Genomic DNA, 20,030 nt, shown 5'->3' with positions numbered 1-20,030 from the left:
ATGAGGAACTCAAGTGATTCCTCAGTGTGCAAAGTGCTACTTGTGGACGAATCGGAGGGTACCACAAATTGGCGACGAGGATGGGATCCAGGTAAGACTAATAAAATCCAATTGATTCGTGTGCGGATATTTTCCGGATTGTGCACGCTCTTTTTTTTTAACTCAAAATTAAGTATGACCGAGGTTCAAAACATAGTTCGATTCTATGAACTTAAAGTTAAGTACCCTTTTTTCCCCCTTGCTATGGATCAAAACGGAGTTCGAACTGCGAACTCAAAATTGATCCCTTTTTTTTCCTTCGGCGAGGGATCAAAGCTGAGTTCGACCTTATAAACTAAAAATTGAACTCTCTTTGTTGGACTGAAAACACTTAGCGAGTTCAGTCCGAACCGGAACACCAACCAACGAACACGTCGCAAAATTATGTCGTTCCGGAACAATTACCGGAAGACTATGAAGGAACTTCATAATGAAATGCATGTTCACCGTGTCAGCGTAAAATTCTGTCCGTCATTGTCATCATATGGTGAGCGGCTTGGAATGTCCGGAAACTACCGGATGTTGTTTACTTCCCGTGGGAAGTAACATCCGGAAGTTTTCTTTGACCGGGACTTTCCACCGCTCTGTAATTGCAATGCACAGCAACATCCGGGTATAACCAATTTTAATCATCATTCAATTCCCTGAAAATAAGCTACCCTCGAAAAAAAGGATAAATTCGAGTTCGGCTGCCGAACTTAGTATTGAGTATGCCTATCAGAACTTAATTTTGCTATTGCCCAGTCAAACTCAAAGTTGAGGGAAGCCACCGAAGTGCTGTTTTGAACCAAAACTACTTAATTTTGAGTTAAAAAAAAAGAGCGTGTGTTATCCGAAGACGGCTGAGACCAAGATGGTCCATCTTGTTGTGCGGTTGTTTTCCTAGAATGACGACGCGCTGATTATTTTAATGTGAAATGGTATTTCGAAATAGTTGAGAAAACTTAACAAGTGGTTTCTATGTTTGGCACGCTATGTGGTTTCGTGCAGGAAGGTCTGGTTTCTGCGTACCCTGTGGATTAAATCTGATGATCGTGAGTGTTATGTTCATGCGGAACAGTGGCCAGTACCGTGGGTACTGTGCAGGGCATCAGGTTCATGTTGTCTATCGATGTGTTTATCGCACATAAATTGGCCGGTACCGTGGGTACCGTGCAGGGTGGCAGGAATTATCCTGTGAGAGATCTGGGCCCGACGTTAGTCCGGCAGATCTGTTGGCCAGTACCGTGGGTATTGTGCAGGGTGACAGGAATTATCCTGTGAGAGGTCTGGGCCCGACGTGAGTCCGGCAGATCTATTGGCCAGTACCGTGGGTACTGTGCAGGGTGACAGGAATGATCCTGTAAGGTCTGGGCCCGATTATAGTCCGGCAGACCATTTGGCCGGTATCTTATACCGAGCAGGGCGATAGACAACTGAAATCGTGGAAACATTCTAACACGTGGTGGTGTTATGAATTTTCGCCAATACGTTGGGTACGGGTACGCAGAAAAGGCAGACGAGAAAAAAAAACTAGGACGGTGCGTGATAGATGGTAAATCTCAGAGTTTCAGATTGGAAAACGCATTGAATTGCAAACGATTCTGTTGCGTCTGATATTCGTTGATCATTAAAAATGTCAACTTTCTTTTGATGAGCTCAAGAAAAAATTGTAACACAGATCGAATTTAAAATTGAACGTTCGTAAAAGAAATTTTGGAGAGATTTTCAGAAATGTACTGAAAACACTTTAGATGGCGAACTCTATCTCATAATGAGCTTGCTTATTGTAGCGAGTTTGGTTACAGAAGTCAGTTTTTGGAGTAACCTGGATTGTGGAAATTAAGGACGAGGCTTTATAGTTAGCCCTATGCAAAATCTTATTTGAACACCCAATTTCACTTTGCAAACCTTCGATCGTATGGATATTGGACGTTGATGTCATAAAAATAAAATATATTTCATTTACCAACCATTAGTTCAGCGTTCCAAGGGAGATTTGGAAGTTATTTGTTAACATAACCAGCGGATGTTAGATAATGCATAAGTTGTCCTGAAAACCGGATTAAGAAATGTAAGTCTGAGTGAAAAGTTCGATCTCCGGTCTGGTGAAAGGTTCTATCTCCGGTGAGTTTAGATTTCAAATTGAAAAACATATTTGAGCTGTTTTGATCGTGTAACAGATTGCAGGTATTCTTATTGAAGATAAAAGGAATAACATAGGAGATGAAAAAAATGCATATTCTCTAACTTAAAATTTCTCAAACAGAATATTACCGAAATTGATGATCGATAGTTCGCAGGGTTTTGAGTTCTGAGGAGCCATTGTCGTGGTGAAGCGAAATTTTTTAGGGAGTGTGAAACGCAGATTGAGTGAGTAATATAGTGCGGCCAAGAGGCGTATGTCCTGTCCGAGGATTGTTTGTTGGTGGTGGTATTAAGGACGAGCTTAACGGGGCTTTAAAAAAAAAACTTACACTCACATATAGAACATCTCAGTGAAACTTCATGTTCCTTTGAAGAGATCTCTTTCAAGGATATAATGGTTTAGTGTTTGCTGCCTGGCAATTGGGTTTTTTTGCGTATAAGGAGGCACCTTGGTTGGCAAGCGTAAACTTTTCATTTCACAAGGGACACTCGTTCCAGCGTCGGAAATGCTTTATTGCCTTACAGATTTTCTCTGAAGATACTGTTGCATTGGAATATTACGAACGATATCCAGCTCCGGAACCACAAGATTGTCTGCTGCATGACGATTGGGTTTCGGCTGTGGATGCTAGAGAGAATTCTCACCGGGGGTTATGACAACACGTTGATTATGGGGACTATGCAGACCTTTCCGGAGATCCGAGGTTCGGAAATGACAACGGTAAGTCACCGGACTATGAACCATCGGGGGAACCACAAGCTGCTTGACTCGCCCGTTTGCTTGCCGACAGGGTGACTGTCTAGCGTGTACGCTCGTGCCGATTCACCAACTGTCAGTTTAACCCCATACACACAGGGAACACGAAAGGAAAGCATAAACTTACAATTCCCGGTCGTAGAACCAGTCAAGAGTTACATAGATTTCGTTGGACGAAGAGAAGGGAGTTTTCGCAAGCGCTTCCCAAGATCATGATACTTTGGGAAGGAAATGTAGCCAGTAATTCGGTCAAATGCTTTTCGTTGAGAAAGGGACACGAGCGGAGTGTGGATTGTATAGCGGCAAACAAAATTAAGATCAGAATCGCCACCGGTAGCTGGAATACTATACTGATGGTTTTATCCACTGATATCCGCAGCATGGCGATCAGCAACCAAAACAACCATCGACCACCAAACACCAAACGGCAGAAACTTGATCAGGGTAGTGTTCGGACACCAATTTTGACTCTGGCCTTTGGCCATCGGGAATGCGTTTCCGGGGTGCAGTGGATGGATAAAGACACCATAAAAAAATCGTTTCTGGTACTCAACGCGGTCAAATCAGAAACTGCTGGACTCAAGTCGTTTTTCGATTTGAGCTATTCTCCTCTGAATGGGTTAATCATACGACCCTAAATCTAATCAGGTTACCATCATCAAAAGCACCTTCAATGTGCCCAATTGGTGTGCTGGAGCACTAGCAACGGGTATTCGTGTCGTGTCGGGAGCGTACGATAGTCGCGAAAATGAGGATGAATAACTCGAGAGAGTTACCACCCTGAAAAAAAAGATAGTTGCGTAAAATTGTGGGATTACCCGCATAAATAAAGATTGTAACCAAACGATTTCTTTAATAGTCAAATGATGATTTGAGGAAGCGTAAAAAAACTTTTAGCAAACGATTATGGAAACTGTAAAATACATTGCTGGAATCGTGAATTTCAAAATGATTGTATTTTAAATATGTTGTTAGGTTATGTAACTGTTTAAAACCGTTAAAACATTTATATGGAGGAACTGTTAAACAAACAGTTTAGATAACGTCCAAAAATCGCTCATGTAAACATATTTTGCTCTTCAAACTGTTATTGTTGAAGTAATTCTTGAAGTACGTTTATAACGAGACATTTACGGTTGAAGTCATGAAACGACTCGTCATAACGTTCAACAACGCTATGCGTACGTTAATTGCAACCGTGCGTGAATAGCTAGAATTTTCGGATGGAAAGAACCAATTGTTCCTGGGTATATAGGTTTTATTTACAAAATCCTCATTTTATTTCGTTCCTTTTTATACATAAAATAGAAGCTTTGTTTCTCATATTTGAATGCCATCCAGTGTTTAGAACCCTTACGGCTCGGGCTACGTCGGTAGATGCGATAGTAGCTGGCATCCATAACCTGAAAGAAGCAAAAAAAAGTTCTCAATTTCTCATATTTCTATTGAAATTGTAAAATTCTGTTTTGCTACCATGTTTGATTGGAATTTTGCAGAATTATAAATTACACCTACCTATTGAAAACAGCAATCCGATTCTCCCACGGCAGTCTTGGTGTTAAAATTTCCACGAGCATCGTCACTGCCTTAGCCGGATGTTTAGCTGATTTTATGAGCCTCCTGGCTCCGTAATTCAGGTGGTAGCTGTTGAAAATGTAGAAGTTTTTGGAAGGTTGTAGCTGGCCTTCCATTCAAACATTCGAAACGACGTCCTCCGTGATCCTTCGATCCAATTTCTGTTGTGGAATACGCAGGCGAGGTGTGAAAAAAGCCGAATTAAAACGCGACAAAAGAAAATTGTTGTTGTTTTTTCCGGGGCAGCAACACGAACGACATCAAACAGTCAGTGGTGCTAAGTTTGAAGATTTTTCAAAATATAGACTTTTTTTTTTTTGTTGAATAAATTAACTTATGATGAAGGAGAAAAGATTTATAGATCAAAAATATTATATTTTTCAATGTCTTAACTTCTTTAATGAGGTTGAAATTTTTTTTTCAACTGATTAAAAATTAATGTGCAATCATACCCAAGTAACCATGAGCACTAAAATAGCAGTTTATTTCTAACTTGTTAGACCAGAGAAGCTCATAAGCTGATAATTCTTAAGATGTCTGCATTGTTGAATCTTGTCAATTCCAAAATCAGTACCTAAATTTAAAAAAAAAATCACAAAATAACTTCAATAATGATGTAGTATCATTTAAAATGTTGCTTTCAAATTTAGTCATTGTCGTAGAAACACTCTAGAGTTGTATCAGAATATAAGAAATTAAAAAGATATTTTCATTATTGTGTACTGATTTTTGTGCAAACCATGTGGCATCTCTGACCGGCGTTTCGTCAATTTTCGACGTAAATTTGACAGAAGGATTGAACGGTATGAGTAACGGTTCGAGATCATTTTTACGATTAATGAAAATTTGAAGGAAACCGTCAAACCATTCTATCACCGTTCAAGCTACTATCACTCTTTCATATGAACGTTCATGTTTCGTTGTTAGCGTTTTCGAAGTAAAGTTTGATAGAACAGCTGCGTTTTCAGGGACAATCACTTTTTCTGGAGCCGTCGATGTATGGTATAGAATATTTGAGTTATAGTTTTTTAGTATGCGGGTACCGCAGTAAGTGGGAGGGGTAGTAAGCGTTGCCTTGTAGCTTTTCTTTCAAGTTGCTTTCTTGACACGGAATAAAATAGGATTGCTTTCACTGATCTAAACAGAGGCTAGCGCGCTGATCCCAACATAGTACCTAGAAGGTTTTATGAAACATTCTCAACGTATAATATCCATCATACTGGAATGGACGGGGTGCTGGTGATAGTGTCAATTTTTGCGGGCCAACGAGATATGATCTGCATTACGAGACGAGGAGGAAAAAATGAAAGACTGAGCAGTTTTTTTTGAAAACTAAAAGAAAATGAGGAACGTTGTTTCTGTTCTTCTTACGTAGTTACATTGTAGTTAATTCGGCTAATGATGACACCGATCTTTCATACAACTTGTGGAAATTGGTTAAAGAGCATTCCATAACAAAAAAACAAAAAAAAGAACGGTATCGGTGAGACTGAGCGAATGTTCGTTGATAGTTGGGATGTTTGACTCATGTATGGTTCTCATATAGGCGTCGATTGCTTGAGCGTATTTGACGGTATTGCTAGGTTGGTACACTCGTCAGGGGAGTCGCAACAATCGCGATCGGCATCCATAAACTAGATAGTTCCTCTCATGGCCATGAAGCGGTTGTCCATCATGCGTATGGCATTTTGGGAGATTCTTCGATTTAAGGACGCATAGAGGTTTTGCTGTGCTTCATGATGGTTGTGTTCGAATGTTTTGACTATAGCGAGAGATACTTATATTTCATTCTTTAAAGAAAGGGAGATGTGGTGATACGAGACTACAAGATATAGAGAAACCATAGCTGTGAGAACAACCTGAACATGACGACATCCCAAGTAGAGAGAGTCATGGTTCAATCTGGACAAGCAATCATAATAACACGCGGAATAGTTATGCGCGTTTGTGAAATGTAATTATGAGGAACTCAAGTGATTCCTCAGTGTGCAAAGTGCTACTTGTGGACGAATCGGAGGGTACCACACATTTTAAGAACACTGAAGTAACCGATGTATAACACTAATTTAATATTTTAAAATAATAGAGGTAAACTTAAGTGAGGAGTTTCAAGGAGATGCAAATAAAATAGACACACGTCTAGTTCCGTTGGAAGCCAGCTTAAGAAGGCTGGTCCGTTTATTCAATCTTTAGATCTTTAGTCAGACTCGCCAGCGAGGTTCTCATTATGCCAGCTCTGTTTCCAGAACGGGATCGGACCTAATAGCAATAGGTCAACAACCTGAACACTACAAACACTTCCTCGTTTGGAATCTGTACAGAGACAAAACCAAATAATAAAGTTTCAACTGTAGGTACCTGTTCCGCCCATTTTTGTGGAGGAGAAAAACATCGAACAAAACATCGGTCAAGAGTTGTGGCTTGGAGAAAAAAAACCCAACGAAAGTCAGTTGGAAATGGAACATGTTTGCGTCGTGCGTATCAAAACAATAAATCGCTGCGAAGGATTTTGGAAGAAAATTTAAGGTAAGTAAAATTTACATTTAAATGTGCTATAAGTATAGTTTTGGGAATGGCAAACGCTATTGCGTTATTTTGGCATCTCTCCAGTTAACATCTGTTTTTGTGTTGAAAAACTTTGTTTTTACTAGTTTTACCAGATTCCATGTCCCAGTTTTGAAGATGCTGACGCTAACCTTTTGCAAAGAGAGAAAAAGGGCAAATGGGCGAGATAGCCACTTAGGAACCATGTAGTGTAGCCTGCCTATGTCCCGCTTTATATTTGAATGCATTCAAATATTTAGCGGGCCATAGACTACACAACATTTGCCCATATGCGATGAAATTCGGTCCTGTGAATACGATTTGCATCGTGTATGGCACTGATTGAATGACCACGCAAACGCTTTGAGTGGAATCGGTCGGAATCGAATTTTTTCGTGCAAGCAACCCTATGTGACATGGGACATGGTGTATGGTGATGTTTGTACAAAATTCAGACCATTTACTCAGCCCCAACCCGGATGGAGGGGGTTTGTGTTGTTGCTGTTTTCGCCAGCAATCGTTTGTGTTCGAGAAAAATATGTTTGTATCGTGTGTGGGCGAGTATAAAATCAAATCATCGTCGTGGAATCATCGAATTTGCACAAGCCATTTGTGCAGTTTATGGCCCGCTTTATAGCGCTTGCTTGCACGAAAAAACTCGATCCCGACCGATTTCATTCAAACCGTTTGAGTGGTCTTTCAATCAGTACCATACACGATGCAAATCGTGTTCACAGCGATAAAAATAACATCGAATTTATGCAAATGTTGTGAAGTCTATGGCCCGCTTAAGCAAGCCATAGACTACACCCCATTTGTACAAATGCGATGAAATTCTTCAGCCGTGAAAACGATATGCATCGTGTATGACTCTGCTTGAATAAGCGCGCAAACGGTTAGAGTAAAGCGGGCCATAGACTACACAAATGGCCTGTGCATATTCGATGATTCCACGACGATTGTTTGATCTATGCTCGCCCACACACGCTACAAACATACTTCACGCGAACACAAACGATTGCTGGCGAAAACAGTAATAAAATAAAAACCATTTTGTCCCCGGCTGGGGCTGAGTGAATGGCTTGGATTTTGTACAAAATATTTCGATCCCGACCGAAAGTCTATGGCCCGCTTTACTCCAACCGTTTGTTCGCTTATCCAAGCAGTGCCATACACGATACAAATCGTGCTCACAGCGACAAAATTTCATCGAATTTCATCGCATTTGTACAAATGTGTAGTCTATGGCCCGCTTAAGCTAAGCGTACATCTTTCGAAGATATGATTGCTATAGCATCTTACAAATGCTAAAACCACCAACCCACAGAAAGTGTACTATGTATGCCATGATCGGGATTCGATCTCATGCCCGCTGTTTTAGAAGACTTGAAGGGTATCCTCTACGCCACGGACTGCAGCTGAATTATTTGTGCATCAGATACGATTCAAGAAATGAAGAGAGAATGTTAAGCAAACCATACAAAAACTTTGACCCGGATTGATCTCTGTCACGCGGTTTGCGCAGTTCTTTGTTGAGGTATGAGGTTTACCTCAACCAGCTTTAAAGTTTAAACTAGCTCAGCGAAGCAGGGTACACGTGGTAATTAACAAGAAGTTGATTAATTTTTTTCGATATACACTATAATTTCATACTATAATCACTGACCACCTGACATGACACTTAGAACAAAAATTCAACGATTTTCTGTCTAATTTTTTGTTGTCCGATTTTGCAGGTTCGCAATACCGACGGCAGGTGGCGAACCTGACAAATTTGACAAAAAATGCCCTGTAGGAAAAATGGTCCTGTTTAGCCCGATTTTATCGTAGAATTTGCCTGTTTTATTTTTAAAGCACTTCCTAACTGGGATAGCATTTCCTCAAATCGATCGATGCGCACTCTGGAATCGACATTGCGTACTGTTGGAAAAATTATCCTGAAAACGAAATCGAGTGTCCAGTCAGTATGGTCAGTGCTATAATGTCCATAAGATTTTTCGAAAAGTAGATACCAATTGGCTTTGATTTCAACACAGGATTTTAATATGGCCTCCAAAAAATGGAGTTCGGAGTATAAAGCGAAGAAACTTCGACTTAGAAACAAGCAATATTACATTGAAAAATGCCGAAGAAAACGTGAACTACAAAACCATTCAGATGATATGGTTAATCCAACGTTATTAAAAAAAGAACAAGTGAAAACGCACACTGAAACGTGTGTTAGTACTGCGAGTTTTGAAAAAAGCCGTATCGATAAACCGTCAGATGATATGACTAAAACAACTATATCGAAAAATGAACAGATCAACAAAATTCGTAACGACGCAAAAAATCGAGAAAAACATAGAATCATGAAAGCAAAATATATGGCAAAATATCGATCTGAAAATAGAGAATACCGCGAACGAAACCGAGTAAACAATAGACTCCGAATGCGAAAAAAAAGATTAGCCGAACAATTTTTGAAATGTGAAATCCTCCATATAGGATTGAACGACATAAATAATGGGGAAAACTGTGTACTGATCGAAGACGCTGAGGAATCAGTTGCAAACGTCACAGAAAACAGCGCCAACTCGAAAGAAGCTTATGAACCTGATGACGGATCAAACGATTCCATTTCAGAAAATCTCATAAAATCACCCATAGTTGGTACGGAAAAATTGAAAAATGTAAACGTTTCGAATGAAATTTTGTTTATCGATGTCGAATCGATAGTTGTCGATGCCGTTTTGCCCGATGAGCAGGAAGCTGGTGTGAAACGGATATGTCCATTGGACGAAGATTCTGATGAAAATTCACCGAAAAAGCTTCGGCTTTCGGATGAAGTCCAAAGGCAAACACCTGAAAATGTGTTTGATTCAAACGAACCTATCAGAATCGATTTATATCCAAAACCGCAAACTTCGGAACGATTCAAACCTGTTAGTTTAGATTTCCTAAAAAGGTTCCGAAAGCCTCTGGAACAAATGAACCGATTCGATTTGGAAGAATTTGTATTGCAAAAAGTTGTGGAAGCAATAGCTTTCAAATCGACCTTTGCGCAAATGCATTGTCAGCTGTATTCGCAGGACGCATTACTCCAGGACTTTCGCCAGAAGGTGCATGATCTGAATGAACAAATAGAACATTTGGAAACAACCCAAGAGCGCACGGTGCAAGACTTGAAAAGCAGGAATCAGCACTTGCGAGCACTGGTCAAAACTTTACGTAAAAATACGCATTCACCTAGAAATGCCTCTGAAGCACAAACAGCTTCGACTCAAACGGAACCGTCTCCTAGTAAAGATTCTTCTCAAGATTTTGACCAAAAGAAGAGGTCTCAGATCGATACTACGAAAACGACAACTAATGAATCGAATTCCGATCAACCTCGTAATCCACCTTCCATCAAAAAGATAACTACTTATGAAACAGCAACTACCCCAACTAACGAAAGCATCGGTTCACTGCCATCGTCATTAACTGACAACCGTACACAACAACCAAAACTATCCGCACAAAATTCTCAGCAGCAACAACCACTAGAGAAAACAGGAAAGAAACATACTATCCCTATACGTGTACTTCAATGGTTGACCAAACAGAGACTAAAGAAGCAGCGGACTCGGTCTATTCAAGAGCAGCTTTCGAGACAAGAGCTACAGGAACTGCCAACCTCTAGAAGTGGTTCTGAATCTGTCCCAGAAAGCCCCTTGGCGGAATCAACTGAAGGTTCATCTCTGTGAGTATTGTCGTTAATTGAATTATTTATTCTATATTTTATTATAAAACAATATTTACAGTACCCAAAATCCAGAACCGATGCAGTGTTTGGAAGGAAGCGCATCTATTCAAGAGCAGCTTTCGAGACAAGAGCTCCAGGAACTGCCAACCTCTAGAAGTGCTGAATCTGTCCCAGAAAGCTCCTTCGCGCAATCAACTGAAGGTTCTTCTCTGTGAGTATAGTCGTTAATTGAATTATTTATTCTATATTTTATTATAAAATAATATTTACAGTATCCAAAATCCAGAACCGATGCCGTGTTTGGAAGGAAGCGCATCTGGTCACGTGTCTCCTACTATTGTGAAAAATATTGTAGCTCCGATTGCCGAATTACCTGATGAGCCTAATCAGGAAGCAGGCACTGTCGATAATTTCTCAACCGATTCGGTCGATGACCCTAAACAACAGTCAACACCAGTGCAGACTGCCGTAGTTCCCAAACCGAGGATTACGAACGAGCCAACAATACCTCAACCGCGCTTGGTTAATATCAATTTGATGACCCGAGCACCGCTAAGAGATCGTGCAACAATAGATAATAGTTTGCCTACTGAAGCTCTTCCATTGCAGTGGACGAACGTCACTAATGGTTCTAGTCGCGGTTTAGGTAATGGCCAAAAAGGCTTTGACGATAGTGACGCCAACACTGAAATCTGTAAGTTGGGTCTTCTACGTTTTAGAACTTGATTAAAAAACTCCAGATATACTTCAACATTTCTCTCGTAATTCTAGTTCAATTGCAGCAGCAAATTATCACCTATCGGCATCCTGCCCCGTTGCCCCGAACGACTTCAACCGACGTATTCGACCCTGCATGGGGACTACCTCCACCAAGACCATCTATCCTTATTGATATCATCGCAACGGGCCTGTTACTCTCCTGGACCATGAACGATCTATCGGTCGGCCACGCCACTGTAGTAAGCTACCAGATATACATTTATCAGGAAACGGTGGCAGTACCCGCAGTGGGCATGTGGCGGCACATGGCCGACGTAGAAGCCATATCGCTGCCGATGATTGTTGCCTTGACAGAGTTCCAGAAGGGCCAACGGTATTACTTTGCAGTGCGGGCAGTCGACGAGCACAAGCGCCCGGGCCAATTCAGTCGACCACGGACAAGACAGCTGCCAGCAAAGCTTCGATTAGGTAAATTTGCCCAAGAGTGTTCTACTGAGTAAGTTTAAAATAAGAAAGTGTTAAAAGTTGTACGTCTCGCCGGGTCGAGTTAGTTTTTATCTGTAAGTTTATCTAAATAAATGTGTTGATCCTTTCAAGAATACAGCTTTTCAAGATTCGCCCTAATACAGCGGCAGCGTTCTTGGTCCAGGCTCATTTGAAAGGTTTCATTTTCTTTCAACCATTTTTTTTTTTTGTAGAATTGCTTCATCTATTGTAGAAAATAGAGCCTTAAAAACAATAATTTGAACAATCAAAAATATTGTTAGGAATAATATTATATCATGTGTCGTCGACACACCCTAAGCTTGCAAAGGTGTCAACTGCAGTGGTAGAGAAATACCACTGACCAAAATTGAATCTCCCTTTTTATGAGATTGTAGTGGTGTGTTTGGAATCACAAAGGAAATACACCAATACTTGTTTAATGTTTATTGGGAGTGGGAGTACGTGAGCCTGTCAGTTAAGCGGGCCACAGACTACACAACATTTGTACAAATGCGATGAGATTCGATGAAATTTTGTCGCTGTAAACACGATTTGCATAGTGTATGGCACTGCTTGAATGAGTGCCCAAACGGTTGGAGTAAAATCGGTCGGGATCGAAATATTTTGTACAAAACATCCTCCAAGCCGGGGTGGAGATGGTTTTTTTTATTGCTGTTGCTGTTTTCGCCAGCAATCGTTTGTGTTCGCGTGAAATATGTTTGTGTAGTGTGTGGGCGAGCATAGATCAAACAATCGTCGTGGAATCATCGAATTTGTACAGGCCAATTTGTGTAGTCTATGGCCCGCTTTATAAACTATAGTTCAGCAGCCGAATTCCGAGCAAAAAATGTCGTGAAAGAAAAGAAATTATTGAAGACATTTTTAAAATTTTCTTATCTTGGAATTCCGGTGAGTTTAAAGAATACATTTTTTGACGTTTAAAAAAGAAAACATGATTTTCAATCTCTTCGGATTTTTTTCGTTGCGAAATTTTTTTTTTTTTTTTTAGAGAAGATTGATTTTTTTTCTAAGAAGATTGACATTCCGGTCAATTCAATGAAGACATTTTTTGACGTTTGAAATATAGAACGAGATTTTTAACTTCTTCGGCGTTTTTGCTTCGGAAATTTAAAAAGACATTTCTTTTCAGCGAGGATTTTTGTTAAATTAAACGTTAATACCTATTAAAATTTGAAAATAATGGAGCAAATGATTGTATCATATTACCATGCAAAAAAGAAGTGATATAAACGCCAAGAAAAAATCGAACTACTTCGGCATCGTCGATATTTGAGAGATATCAGTAATCCATTTGTTATTTCGGATGGAAGTTTGAAAAACTCTTTCGAAAGCCAAAATTTTTGGCTGAGAAGTTTATTAACTTATTGGATCAACCATTTAACGCTATCCCATTGAAGGATGAAGGAACCACAACAATTCCTGTACATTTAAAAGTTTTAACAACATTGCGATATCTTGGCTCAGGTAATCGATTCAACTTATACCGTATTTTTTTTCACCTGGAGGCAAACTAGAGGCAACCTAGGTTCGCTCTAACTGCTGTCATCGTGCTCATTTATTGCTCGAGAGGCAACCTAGGTTCGCTCGAAAAAGGGACGGAGTCGCCCTGAGAAAAAAGTCAGTTTTGCGAGAAGTTCACCAATACTCTCAACGTTGTTGTCAAAACATTAAACAGCTGTTTTTGGCTGAAAACAAAACAGTTGAAATAATGAACGGGCAAATGATTATTGCCGCGATTTTGAACCTCTCAGCCAAGAAAAATCGTACTATCTGCAGTCCAGTGCAATCCGGACACGAAAAACGGCAATCCGGATGTGAAGAACCGAATGAAGAAATCCAGAAGGGAGAACAAAATGACAGCTGCATGTAAACATTGCGCTCGTTCTCACGCACACCTACGTATGGAATAACTCGAAACCCGAAACTTGCTTTTTTATTCTGACGGTTCTAGAGCCAAATCCGGAATCAAAAAAAAATACGCCATTAATTAATCTAAATCAATAAGTATGACACTTTCGAATCTACTTGTCAAATTCTGTTGTAAAATTATTAACATCGTCGCTGTTCAACACATCCGATTGTTTACAAACACGTAACTTTCTAGCTGCATTTTGTCATTGCCAAAATGTCCAATTATGCCTTCAACACTCAACGATATGTTTTTTCCATGCTAAATATCGGGAAACCAACTAACATGGGAGAAAGACGGTGCCAACAATAAATCGTTTTGAAAAGTCTCACCGACAACAAACGTCAAAGACGTCTAGCGGTGAATAAGTGAACTATACTTTTTTCTTCTCTTAAATTTGTTTTTTTTTTCTTTCTCTTTACTTTTTCGGAATCAGCCAAGAAGAAAAGACATTTTTATTAAGAGAACGACAATTTTAGAATTTCTTTTCTAGAAGAGATTTTTGGTGATTTTCTTCAAGTACCGGAATTCGGCTGCAGGTTAAGGATATGTAAGTTCTATGAAATATCTGCGTACATCGATTCGGTGATCCAAATGCTCACAGCGTACAGAACCACAAGGCAATATAGTCTTGAAACTAATGAGAGTTCAATCGATTATCGAACTTAGGTGACGAAGCACGCGTTTATTTATCGGGTTTCAAAACGATTTCAACTTGAAACCGTTAAAAACGTTGAAAAGTTTGTTTTTCAGTTCCGAATGTGATCTGCAGGTTTTGCCCCTTTGAATTGTTACGCACGAGTTGAAGTTTCGTCAAATGTTTATATACACGCTCATTTTTTTTCAACCATTAATGACTTTTTTTGAACCATTTTTTGAGATTTCTGTTAGAACTGCCATAATTGTTGTTTTTCAACCGTAGTGTACGGTTCAATTTTAGGAATTTTATGAGTTCTATTGAAATAGTTGAAAAATGGTTAAATTTCAACCGTAAAACGTATGAAAACTGGCAGCCATCTTTGCGAAGGAACTTGTTTGTTTTTTTATAGCTTTGCGATGAGTTCAACAATTCAGCTATTCAAAATCAGCGGTTTTACAAGTTTTGATAAGATTATCTGGAAATTCAATGAATGCGTAAGTATTTCCTGAATAAAAACATAGTGTTATGAATGAAATTGAGGGGTTCTTCAAAATAACTCTAACCTTGTTTTTTTCTTGTAATTGATAGGTAGAGTCGGTGTGCTAGCTGTGGCTCTAGTCTAAATACAAGATTCTTTTTAAAGGTAAGCTTTATTAACGTTTTTTTTACTATTTCTATCATTGGATTGATTTTTTTTCATTTCACCATACTAACAGTTTTCTGTATCTTTATTGCAGAAATGATTTAAGAGCACTTCCCGTTGTTCAGCGAATGTTCCGATTGAAAAGCTGCGATTAGAAACCACTGGAGGAACGGCTACTGGATTTGGTGCTGTACAATCACCGGGGAGGAGGCAGCCGCGCTTGCGAAAATGATTATGGCATCGGTCCTTATTCGCCCTGCAATTGTTGTATTTATTGCATCTTCATTGCCAGCATCCAATAGCGGAGATTTTTGTGAAGCTAACCGGAATGCTCATGATTTTTTTTAGTATTTAATATCCACACCATAAATGTATTTTGCAATTTTTATTTTCTTTTTCTGGGATTTTCATCCTGTGCGGATGATTCATCCCTTGCATGTATTTTGAAATAAAAACTCTTTTTACAACACACGGTTACTTGTTCTTCATTCTTTCAAATGATTTCCCCCTGAATTTTTGCTCATTTTCACTTTTTCCGACCATGTTTAAAAAATAACCATTATCCAAGTTCTCCTTGAAATCTCATTTTATGAGTTTTCACTGAAAACTCATAAAACGACTTGATCCACAAAACTTCGATTATGGTTATTTTTCAAGCATTTATGGTTCATTATGGCCGAGCGTGTATGGAGGAGAAAAACATCGCACAAAAACATAAACAAAGCCAAGCGGCCGGCCGCCCGCTGGCCGCAGAGCAAAAGAACAAAACTAAACGAAAAGTACCGTTCGACGGCCAGTTGGAGATGGAACATTCGTGTGTACGGTGTGGTTAAATTCGCAGCTCAGCTGTCCGTGATTGGTAGTTATCGAGGTAGAGTTAAAATTTTTTTTTGTTATGGTTAACTAGAGCCGGCGTTTGTGATTTTCCCGGATCGTACAGCAGGTTGCTCTAACCGCCGGTATATGGGTTATCGTAGATCGATTTAGTCGACGGTAGTGTACGGTTTATGGTTCGGTGATTTTCGCGAGAAGCTCTTGCCAAATGTGGAATTATTACATGAGTAAGCCAGAAGCAGATATTCCTATACTATTCTACCGCGTGTGATATAATAGTTGACCTTAAGGTTCAACTGAGCAAGGAATTTGTGCGAGCACACATTTGGGCTTACTGCAACTTAAGTTGCTCATGGGTAGTCAACAATAAAGTCATTGAGCCCCGTGAAGTGTTTGGGATTTAATTGTGCAGGTTACTGCTCTACAACAGCTTGGGGTAGCCAAAAGATAAGCTGAGCCGGATGACGGCAAGTTACCGGGTGAAGAGGAAAAATCGAAAGGTGCTGGCTTAGACGAAGAAGACCAGATCCCAAAACCAGTTCTGCTGAGCACGAGTTTGCAGAAAACCCCAAAAGAAATCTCCAAATATTTTTGAAGATCTGGCAAGTGTAGTGAGTCAGCTTGAAGATTGGTGGATTTCTTAGAAAGGCTATTATCGATCAAAGAGTCTCCAATAACCCTTGGCAACTAATTTCTCCTAAGCAGCTAACCGACAACACCAGAGAAACTACAAACCCAGGTAAGCATCATCAAACTTCTATGTGATTCTATTATAAGAGTCAATTTTGATCAGCCGGTCTTCTGACAGTTTACCTGAATAATAAGCGGAAATTGCAAACCGCATTCGGTATTTACTGATTCATTTTTTTGTGAGCAGATGCATCCAGGTATAACCATGCACGTTTTCGTTTATTTGTGCCTTCAGATATAAGTATCTATGGGTATTGTGCAACTTGCACAAAATGTTACAATGAGGGATTCAAATAAATGATGCCCACCCGCACGTTACCATCACGGTTCAAGTAACAGAAGGGTAGATACCTACATAAATATACACAAACAATTTTTATAGTACAAATCATATTGATTGGTTGTTCGGCTACATTCTCTTCTATTTTGAGAATTTGTCCAAAAATATGATCAAATTTTAAAACTTAATTCCATTTTTTTTTTTTGTTAATTCTTTATTTGGAACGGCTCACACCTTAAGGTTCTAAAGAGCCAAAAATGCAACTTTCGACGCCTTAATTATTGGAATCTATGGAAAATGTTCAACAATTTTCGATTTTGGCAATCACTTGGAAAGGTTACTGAATTGCTAAGGCATGATGCAATAAAAAATGTTATGAAGTACCTGCTTTGCTGATCACTTGTACGATTCATTCATCTTTATCAATTCGATTTGTCTTCTCCAGCGATACCTCGCAGATGAAGATAAGAGTAATATACTGACATTTGTCAACAATGACTTACATTTGTCTTATCGCCAGACTCTGGGCAAAATTTTCTGACGATATTATAAGGCAAAATATCCATCCTCTTTAATTCAACATATTTCCTCTTCTCTCAAATATTAAAACCGTGAAAGTGTACTATGTATGCCATGACCGGGATTCGATCTCATGAATCTTGGCGTAGATGACTTGAATTCTACCCACTACGCCAAAGCCGCTGGTAAACAATTTGTTCATCTGAAATCATGAAATCAGAAATTTAGAAAAAGTTTTCCAATTTAAATTTTTAGGAGTCAAGTTCTAATGAATAAAAAATCAAGTTATGTAGGCTGTTGCCGTAGGTCAGTAAAAACAGGGGATTGGGTCGAGTTCCGACAGTATATTTGTACCAATACAAAACTGGTGTATAGAAATAAACTTCAAGACTAAAAATACAAAATACAAAATCATCAGAATGAGGTTATGTAAATGGACAAGCTAGACTTACATTTAGTCGACCTCCCCAAGCCAAACGAAACCTGGCAACTTTATAATTTTCGCCGTTGGCCTAACCTGTTTTATGGTTTAGAATTAATTTATAATGCTTTACAGAGTTATTCAAATATTTAGTACTCACCGCAACGCTAAATGTTCACAACAACAATAATGGCTTTACACCTCGATCAAAGGCAAATCTAAATTTGTCCTGGCTACGAATCTGTGCGAACAATCAAAATGAATAAAGGAAAGAGTTCTAATCTACATCTAGACAACTTACTTGTCCCTCCAGCTGGTACAATAAAGGTTCACAAATCTTCTAACTTTAAAACAACCGAAAACCTCTTAATGCCGCACTAAATCAACAAACTTTTCTACTGTTGCGTCGCGTGGTACTTTTTCTCAAAACTATCATAACGGTACTTTCTCAACAAAGATAAATTTTCACTCTGCCCCCGCTCCAACGGTCAATGTTGCCAGATCGAAATGTCAATCTGATGACAGCTACAGGCAGCACTCGGTTTTCTCCACTCTTGCCGCAACATCCTCCCCCCGGTGGAATCCGGTAGACTCGGTTCCGCAATCATCTCCAACCTCCAGGACTGCTAGGCGAGACAACGGTCGACGAAATACTCCATCTCGAGTTTGTACTAACGCTTGGCGACATCTACCATCCGGGTTTGTTATCAGCTGCAAGACTCTACCTCGGGTCCAACCATTTCGCCTACTGCCCTCTACCAGTACTACTAGGGCTCCAGCTTCGATCGGTTTCGTCTCCCCGAACCACTTAGTGCGTTTCGTCAGAGTTGGCAGGTACTCAAGAGTCCACCTCTTCCAGAACGTATCCAACTGCTTCTGAAGCTGACTCCATGAGTAGCTAAGTAGTTTGCTGCTGCATTCCGTTTCAACGATCGGCTGACATACTCCATCGGAACTACCCAGCAGGAAGTGGTTTGGGGTAATCGCTTCACTCTCCGCGGAGTCTAACGGCAAATACGTCAACGGTCTACTATTGACGATGGATTCGGCCTCAACCAGTAGTGTTTGCAGTTTCTCGTCGTCCAGTTTATCGTGGTATGCTGCCAACAACGCCTGCTTGACGGACCGGACCATCCTTTCCCAAGCTCCACCCATATGGGGAGCAGCCGGGGGAATGAAATGCCACGTTGTGGTAGTATTCGTGAATGTGGCTTCAACACCGGAGTTGATTTGTTGACGAAGTATTTTCTCGGCACCCTGGAAGTTCGTCCCATTGTCACTGTGCACTTCGGCTGGGGCACCTCTTCGGCCGATGAATCGGCGTATAGCAGCAATGCAGGATTCGGTAGTCAAGCTGTGAACAGGTTCTAGATGGACGGCTCTCACCGTAAGGCACGTGAAGAGAGCTACCCACCTTTTCACGTTACTCCTTCCAACTCGCACCATTAACGGACCAAAGTAGTCCAGCCCTACGTTCGAAAAGGGACGGACTTGCGACGACAATCGGGCCACCGGTAGCGGTGCCATCCTGGGAATAGCTGGTCGAGCCTTGTAAACAGCGCACTGTTGACATTTCTTCGCTACTGTTCTCACCAAAGATCGTAGTGCTGGTACGTGAATACGTTGCCGTGCTTCATTAACCACGGTCTCGTTGTTGGCGTGATGAAATCTACGATGCAATTCATCGATGTACAAAAGGGTAATCCAGTGTTCCTTGGGAAGTATCACCGGGAACTTTGCGTCCTTCTTAACACCTTTTACTGCAGCGATTCTTCCGTCGAGACGAAGAACCCCGTACTCGTCGATACTCGGGGTCAGCTGATAGATTCGACTGGATTTTTCAATACATATTTGATCCTTCTTCGGCAATTTTAGATTTCTTTTAAGGGTTACAACTTCATCGGGATATGCTTCGCGTTGGGCCAACATAAACAAAGAACGTTCAGCCTTCTGCAGTTCTGCTCTCGTAAGACAGCCTAAGTTGCGACGTTCAGGAGGCAATTGTCTGTTGGCAATGTAACGGTGGACGTATGCTGTTGTTCGTAGAATTCGGCACCATTTTGAGAAGCGACGATAGTCAATAACAGGTTGGAAAAAG

At 40.2% G+C, this 20,030-nt stretch overlaps 2 protein-coding genes, 1 long non-coding RNA gene and 1 pseudogene across 3 annotated transcripts in view; all 4 read left to right on the top strand.

The window, feature by feature from the left end:
* On the top strand, positions 1 to 3,696 carry LOC129752220 (ribosome biogenesis protein WDR12 homolog; annotated as a pseudogene).
* Positions 3,697 to 6,956: 3,260 nt separating this feature from the next.
* Positions 6,957 to 16,021, top strand: LOC129752219 (activating transcription factor 7-interacting protein 1-like). The gene is made up of 6 exons (XM_055748007.1): positions 6,957 to 7,024; positions 9,079 to 10,766; positions 10,828 to 10,980; positions 11,042 to 11,463; positions 11,541 to 11,957; positions 15,846 to 16,021. The coding sequence occupies exons 2-6, from the start codon at positions 9,088 to 9,090 to the stop codon at positions 16,019 to 16,021; spliced, it is 2,847 nt and encodes a 948-aa protein (XP_055603982.1). The 5' UTR covers positions 6,957 to 7,024; positions 9,079 to 9,087.
* Positions 14,771 to 15,487, top strand: LOC129758551 (uncharacterized). Its single transcript, XR_008740009.1, has 3 exons — positions 14,771 to 15,039; positions 15,134 to 15,188; positions 15,283 to 15,487. It is a non-coding gene; the product is annotated as an uncharacterized LOC129758551 (long non-coding RNA).
* LOC129758538 (probable multidrug resistance-associated protein lethal(2)03659) overlaps positions 15,987 to 20,030 on the top strand; it is a 67,830-nt gene continuing 63,786 nt past the window's right edge. Inside the window, exon 1 of the mRNA XM_055756059.1 lies at positions 15,987 to 16,761. The gene's annotated coding sequence lies outside the window, so the exon portion shown is untranslated. The remainder of the gene's footprint in view (positions 16,762 to 20,030) is intronic.

Source organism: Uranotaenia lowii, chromosome 3 (assembly GCF_029784155.1).
Source record: "Uranotaenia lowii strain MFRU-FL chromosome 3, ASM2978415v1, whole genome shotgun sequence".
Classification (NCBI taxonomy): Eukaryota; Metazoa; Arthropoda; class Insecta; order Diptera; family Culicidae; genus Uranotaenia; species Uranotaenia lowii.
Note: the sequence above shows the minus strand (reverse complement) of the source record. Positions and strands in the feature narration are given on the sequence as shown.

Excerpts from the sequence above, each read along its gene's own strand:
- LOC129752219 (XM_055748007.1), top strand. The coding sequence starts at position 9,088 with ATGGCCTCCAAAAAATGGAGTTCGGAGTATAAAGCGAAGAAACTTCGA. Across the intron at positions 11,464-11,540 it reads TGACGCCAACACTGAAATCT|TTCAATTGCAGCAGCAAATT; the intron begins GTAAGTTGGGTC and ends TCGTAATTCTAG. Across the intron at positions 11,958-15,845 it reads GCCAGCAAAGCTTCGATTAG|CATTTATGGTTCATTATGGC; the intron begins GTAAATTTGCCC and ends TTATTTTTCAAG.